This window comes from Apaloderma vittatum, unplaced genomic scaffold (assembly GCF_000703405.1).
Source record: "Apaloderma vittatum isolate BGI_N311 unplaced genomic scaffold, ASM70340v1 scaffold1337, whole genome shotgun sequence".
In the NCBI taxonomy this organism is placed as follows: Eukaryota; Metazoa; Chordata; class Aves; order Trogoniformes; family Trogonidae; genus Apaloderma; species Apaloderma vittatum.
Window position 1 is genome coordinate 126,628 of NW_009727637.1, and position 7,409 is coordinate 134,036.

Here is a 7,409-nt window from a genome sequence, read left to right on the forward strand (position 1 = left end):
GCTCGCTGACAATCCGGCTGAACCCCTTGTGCTCTCTCTGTCTCGCGGAAGGAGATGATTTCTATCTCCAGGAAGTGTTTCAAAAGCACCAAATCTTTATGCTTACATTAAAAAAATAAATAAAATGGGAAACAGCATTAAACAAAACCACACAAATTAGAAATGTGGTCTCTATATATTGACATACAGCTTGCAATTCTGCAGGTGTATTATTCTTTTAAGGCCTGAAATGGAAAATACTGAGGAACCTTCCTTTATTGCACTCGGGTTCATGTATATCCTGGAGTTACAGCTTTTGCAGTCTGACATAATATTGCATAGAACAAGAACAACAACTACAATTTTCTTGTAGTGTGAATTCACAAATGGCAGCAGTTCAGTGAGTTTCATTTGTAGATGTTAGCACTTCTGAGAACTTTCCATATTGAAAATTCTTTAATTTAGAATGTTAGCAAATACTATTTATTAAAACCATATATTTTATGAAAAATCATATAATGAGTTCTAGATTTTTGCAGATGTGACTTATTACTATAGAGACATTAAAACTGAATAGTCTATGAACTGTAATTTAACATCACTTTCTTTTTTGCCATACTTTATCAATCAAAGTATCTTCAGAATCTGGTTTTATCATTATTTGGTCATAACAGTAGTCTTTGTACTTGATAATTTTCAGTGTTTAACACAGTTCATATCATGTAATTCCAAAGTATTTTTATTGGTATTTTAAAAAATAATTATTCTTTTATTTTTATTTTTTTTTGTTTTTAACAATCTAAAATTTATATACTCCAATGCACTTTTGGGAAATAGGCCAACAACTGTGGATTCTAGTTTCAGGATATCTGCTCACAGTTGATACACACTCTCAAGTGTATGTTGTAGAGGATACAATCCTGTTTTCAGAATTCTTGGTAGGACAGCATTATCCAGATAACACAGAGATGTCAAAACATGGTTGGTAGGTATAAACATAAAGTGCAAGGGCCCGTATTTCAAAATAATCAAGTATTCAAAATAATCAAGTACTCAAAATATAACTAGTTTTTCAAATCAGTTCAGTATTATTTAAAACTAAGCTATTAGTATCAAATTAAGATATAAGTAGTTTTTAAGAGATTGCTGTTATGCAGATATTGTACTTGCTTAGATGGAAAAATTTTCAGAGTGAGAGCAAGTCACTCACACACAATGGTTTCATGTGCCCATTTTGTCAGCGTTGCTCATACCAGAACCACTGTGCTGTCCCCTTCCCATCCCATGTTCCTTATCGCTGAGCTCGTTTTACTGCCGGCAACTAGTGTGGCTTGTGGTCACAAGGACTGCAGTTCAGTAGCTTAAAATACAGTGAGCTCTTGCAGACTGCACATAGGCACAGAGAATTTGAAAACTGGCTCTGGCACAAAATTCCTCTTTAGGCACAGTTGGGACATTTAATCTCTTGCCTCACAATTGCTGTCTATAAAATGAAGTAATACCTGCGTGCCTGTCTCATAGGAGCACAGATGATTGACTCATGCTTGTGAAGTGATACTGGAATGCACTGAATGCACATTGGAGCCATCTGATCTCCAGATATATGGAGAATTGTTCTTGGAAGAAGCTAAAAACATTAGCAGCTGTGTTCGTGTGTGTAGTGTAGTACCATAATCTTTTAACTGAAGTGAGGGATGCCGTATGCCAGGATGCTGCTGGAACCTTTCGGCATCCTCCCACTGACTTCGAGAAACTTGAGCTATTCCAGAGGCAAATATATTGCTTTTCAGAAATATCTTTGTAGTCCCCAGTGGAAAGCCTTGCATGCTTCTGCATGCTCTCCAGTCCTTAACCCTGGCTGCCTTTGGGTTTTCTTGGCCTCCTTTCAACTGGCCAAACCTGCCAGCATGGCAGCAACAACAGCTGGCATCAATTCCTTGAAGTCATTGCCATTCACTGGTAACCTTAAAAACAGGCAAATCACACCTTTTGTCAAATTATGCACATTTTGTGGTGGGATTTTAACAGGAGTACAAGGATGCTGCTGTCTTGTATAAAATGAGATGAATTTTATGCCCCTGTTATTTTAGGTTCATTGAAACCATTATTACTGTATGATTTTTTTGTGTGCAGCATATTTTGATGTATGTACTGTGCTTCTTTCAGAAGATAAAGGGAAAGCAAAACCCAATAATGCAAGCCAGCAGTCCAGTACAGAAGTGGGTCCTTTTCCTCCCAAAACTGGAGTGGCAGCAGTGGCACCTGTAACACCTGCCTCATCCTCCAAGAGCACGAATGGAGCTCCTAATGCAGTTTCTGAGTCAGAAGAAGAAAAAGCCAAAAAACTACTTTACTGTTCATTATGCAAAGTGGCTGTGAATTCCCTGTCGCAACTAGAAGCCCACAATACAGGTGAGTATGCATGGATTGCAAGTCAGTTGTGTGTTATTGTTTTTTAAATTCCATGTAACAAGCTGTGGTAGTCACACTTCCCTGAAGAGTCTTTTAGTTAAAACTTAAAATGGCAAGTTACAAAAACTTTTCTTTTAATGACAGTTTCATGTGTGGTGTTTGACATTTTGTTAAAGCTATCTCTGAAGTTTTTTTGAACTGTCCTTCATATATTCTATAAGCTTTTAATTGACAAAGTCCCTACAGTTCATGTTACCTAATCAAATTCCATCATATGTCCATAGTGAGGATCATAGTATGATCACAGAGCTTTCTGTAACACTAAGGTTTCTAAAATGTCAGTTGTCTTTTTGCATTTCGTCTCACTATCTCTGGTGTCTACTATTTTTTGCTGGTGCAATTTATAGTCGGCTCCTTAGATTTCCTTTTCATTATTGCAGATTAGATATGCTCCTTTTAAAAGGCCTCAAGCAGCAAACCTTAATATGCTCTGTGATGTGCTGGTGATGTAAAGCTTGTTAACAGACCATTGAGGCTGCTTTTACAGCTCTAATCCATTCTTGAAATGGCCAAAACAGCCATTTCTTCCAAATCTAAGGATACTTGCTGACGTATTACTGTTCCTAGGCAGATTTTGAGTGATTACTGTGGTTCTCTCCCACTTGTGACCAATGCTGGTTTTTGTGATTCACCACCTATATGGATTTTGGCAGAAGAATAAGCAACAGACACCTTGGCCATGCAGCCACACACTGTCCCAAAACAGGCAGTGATCCAGCGTGCCTGTCATTCTCTTTTTGTACAAACCCTTCTTCCATTGCCAAGCCTTCCCTCTTCCCTTTAGATTGAGGAAGTGGGAACTACACTGACCAAACCCAGAGATGTCATTAGTCCCCATCTGTGGTGGCTTTAACCATTCTGTCTTGAAGATAAGTGTGTTACAAGAAGTCCCAAGGATGACGGACGTGGCTGTATGTTGCTGATCACTACCTCACCCGTGCATCCTTGCCCATTAGGCTCCAAGCACAAGACCATGGTCGAGGCTCGGAATGGTGCTGGTCCCATCAAGTCTTACCCTAGACCTGGATCCCGGCTGAAGGTGCAGAATGGCAGTAAAGGCTCAGGACTGCAGAACAAGACGTTTCATTGTGAAATCTGTGATGTCCATGTTAATTCAGAAATTCAGCTTAAACAGGTAGCTTGCATGTATCCGGGGCTCCTTTGTTGATTTTAGTTGCACTGCAATATTGTAGGGAGAGTGTAGGTCTGTGTAAAGATGGTTTGGCAAAAAGTGAACTTTTTGTTTCCTTTCTGTCATCCCATGCCTATTTCTAACAGTTCGTCATAGGTCAAGTTCACCTAATTTTTTCATCTGGGAAAAAACAGACTTGAGAGTCATAAAGAAGAGGTGCACAAGGTGTCAGTATCAGTTAAAAACATACCAGATCTATTTTAAAAGTTTGCTGTGGCTCAAGAGAAAAAATTGAACTTTGGTCTCCCAAATGAAGGAAATTCTGAGTTGAGGCTCCCAGAAGTGGTGCTGTTTCAGTCTGCTGCGGTGGTTTTTAATACTGTGTGAGAAGGAGAATGTGACTTGAATCTATTGATGTAGGACAATCAGCAGGAGGGTAATGCTGTAGATCTGTCTGAATTGTGTAGACTAATATTATCATTAGCAGCGGAGCTGTATGAACATGCAGCTCTGTTTTGTCCAAGGCAATTAGCCTTGGCTTCAGAGCTGTGCCAGTACAAATAGGTTGTTTCTGATACCCAGACGGGAATCTCTAACTGGATGGTGCGGTGCTGTGTGGATGTGTCCTCTCATTCCCTGTTACTTCAGCTATCTCTAAGATAGTATTAAATTGCACGGTGTAGACATATCCCTGGGTACTGTTTCTTCCTTCAGCTAATATTGAATTATTTATACAGCTGAACAGCATCAGCGAGACTGAAATTTACCTCCTGCTTCTGAATATCCCTATGACCTAATGGTTACAGCTCTGCCTGGTTCAAAGCTCCTCAAGTGGAAAAAGGAAATACTAACCAAAATATCAATAATTTGCAGAGCCTGTCTTGGGTCACAGAATTCACTGTAGTTGATTAGTTTCTGATACTCTATTTGATGTGCTCCAAATTGTTATGTTTAATTTAGCAAAACTCATCTTTGCTCTCTGTAAAGAACCTACTTTATCTTACAAACAGGGGCTTAGGCGTATCGTGCTGATAAATCAATTTCAAACTCAAAACTGAGAAATGTTTAAGCAGCTAATTAAATGTGCGGATGTTTATTTCAGCACATTTCCAGCCGAAGGCATAAGGACAGAGTTGCAGGAAAACCTATGAAACCCAAATATAGTCCTTACAACAAACTGCAGCGAAGCCCAAGTATTTTAGCAGTAAGTATTTTTATTTCTTGTCAGTGTCTATGTGAATTTGTGACCCTGGGGATCTCCCACTGCACAGAGACAGGAACGCGACAGACCTGATGCTTCGGCAGCATTTCTGCCCCGCAGGCTGAGCCTGCGTGGGGACCTGATTGGAGGATAGCTATTTGTTCTGCCTGCCCAGTCCAAGGCATGCAGGCAGCGCTGCTAGCACTACTGCTAGGAGGAAGGGAATAATCAGTGGAATGGGGAATGAACCGTGTGCCCCCGTGGAAAGGTATCAGCTTTACTCCTTGAAGGCTGCAGCACATATGCTGGGCACCTGAGATAACTCAGTCATGATGCATGCAGTCAGGGAAAAGAACTAAAGATACAAAAACACTCTACAAACAGCAGAGCAGAGTGCTGTGTGGATGATTATGGTGGTGCAAAAGAATTACCTGATGTTGAGGAGAATCATTTGCCTATCTGTATGCTGGGGCTGTCACAGGCCATCAAAACAGTTCTTGTACCTTGTACCCCCAGCTCTTCCCCTTTCACACCCACCTGCATTTCCAGAAATTCCCCAAGCTGGTTCTGCTGTTCAGTTGCTGCTGGAGTTCCGGCTGGCTCGAGCACAGCACAGGTTGCATGTTTATTTGCTCATGACTCAGCCTGTATTTTATTCATTAGGGAAAAGTGCATGCCACCTATGGTACAAAAAACATTTATAGGTTAGAAAGAGAGAGATGTAGATATGTGTGCTTAAGAACACATGTGAGGAGCCCTTGAAAGCTGAAATATGAGTATCATTTTGTAATTGCACAGAGCCAAATGAAAACGCTGCAGGCGTTCTCCAAGACTTCCCATTCGATAGATTCTGCACACACTCATCTTCTTCCCTTGTGTAATACATCATTTTGTAATCTATTGCATAAGGAGAGACCTCCACTAATAAAGGAAGGATGTGAGTATCTTTGCCCTCATAAATGTGTGATTGTGGTGCAAACCATCTTCAGTGTATATATTTCCGGTTAGCTTTTTCACCACAAGCACCAGCAATGATTGTAGATCATAAAATGAGTAATAATTCTTTCAGAAAGAGTTCTTTATGGTATCGATCTTAAGAACTAGTTCAGTTTTGAAAAGAGCAGCTCTGCATTGACAGGTAAAAAACTGTCTGGACTAATACTGATTTTCCAGCTTGACCACTCTGCTTTTCTACAATTCATTTTTACAAGTGGAAAATCTGACTTTTTACATGGGAGTCTTTATCATGGGGTTTTAAAAATGTTTCTTGCACAGTTACGATTTATATAATGGTTTTTGCTTGCAAATTATACTTCCTTCTAAATATCAGCGTGGCTTCCCCTACACCCGACAGATCTATGTACCTTTAAATATATTATTCGGCTGCTTCTTCTTCCTTGGGAGGAAGAAGACAATGTTGGTAGAATTTCTAAGCAGTTGACACGAGGCTTCTGTGAGAAACCACACCAAGCCCTTTGTCAGGGTTCATTTCTTCCTTCACGTAGAAGCAGAGACGGGGATACCTGTATTTACATTGCTCTTCTGTGTTTTATTGCAGGCAAAACTTGCGTTCCAGAAGGACATGATTAAGCCGCTGGCACCTGCTTTCCTGTCATCTCCTCTTGCTGCGGCTGCAGCTGTGTCCTCAGCCCTGTCCCTTCCTCCACGTCCCGCTGCCTCCTTGTTCCAGGCACCTGCAATTCCACCAGCTCTCCTCAGGCCGAGCCACGGGCCCATCCGCGCAACACCTGCCTCCATACTCTTTGCACCATACTGATTTATTGGTGGGAAAAAGAGAGAACTACGGCCAGTAGAGAGGGGAAAAACAAAAGCAAGAAGGGGTTGAGATGTTTTAAAACGTCTTTCTCTTTTCAAATGCCATCCAGTGTGACACCTCAACCAGCCGCACTATGAAATTCATCATCCATAGTACTGCATTTTGGAGTCTAGACAGCTCTCTGTCTCTTTTTTGAATCCCAATAGAGTGGTTTACTAAAACCTTCATTGCTCGTAAAATTAATACCATTAAAGGTTCATGCACCTATTAATTTTTTATTTTATTTTACTTTTTGCAAAGTGTGTGATGCACCTTGGAATCAAGGAACGTAAAATATTTTCCTGACAGACTTGAAAACTAGGGTCTTCCTTGCTCAAACTTATGTAAATACTTCTCTGAAAACCAATGGGGTACAATCTAATGTGGAAAAAAAGGTAGATGAACCAAATGCTTGATTGTGGATGACATCTCAAAAATGAATTGTGTCCTTTTTTTTTTTTCTTCAATGTGCACTTGTTGACAGGGATTGTGTACTGTCCTAGGCCCCAGTACTGGTGTATCTTGTGTAGTACTAAAGATGTATCACATGTCTGATTTTAATATTTTTAGTTTCTGTGCAAATGTTTGATTTGAAAGCAATGCAGCGCTGAAGCTTTTAATTATTTCTTTTGTGTCACACTTTATTTAGAGAAATTAAAAATAGAAAGCCATATAACATATAGTTAAGATTACTACTTGTTTGCTACTTTTATTTAACTTATTTTTGTTGTTTCTTCATTAGTGTTGCTAAGCAATGTTTAAAGAGAAAAAACAAAAAGCTTTTCAATTGCACATTACCAGAGCTCACA

General features: G+C 39.9%; 1 protein-coding gene across 1 annotated transcript in view; it reads left to right on the forward strand.

The window, feature by feature from the left end:
- The window catches only part of ZNF385B (zinc finger protein 385B), a 53,830-nt gene extending 47,269 nt beyond the window's left edge, over positions 1 to 6,561 (forward strand). The window contains exons 4-7 of the mRNA XM_009873728.1: positions 2,146 to 2,391; positions 3,408 to 3,586; positions 4,686 to 4,787; positions 6,343 to 6,561. Coding sequence (XP_009872030.1) covers positions 2,146 to 2,391; positions 3,408 to 3,586; positions 4,686 to 4,787; positions 6,343 to 6,561 — 746 coding nt within the window. The remainder of the gene's footprint in view (positions 1 to 2,145; positions 2,392 to 3,407; positions 3,587 to 4,685; positions 4,788 to 6,342) is intronic.
- The last annotated feature ends 848 nt before the right edge of the window (positions 6,562 to 7,409 follow it).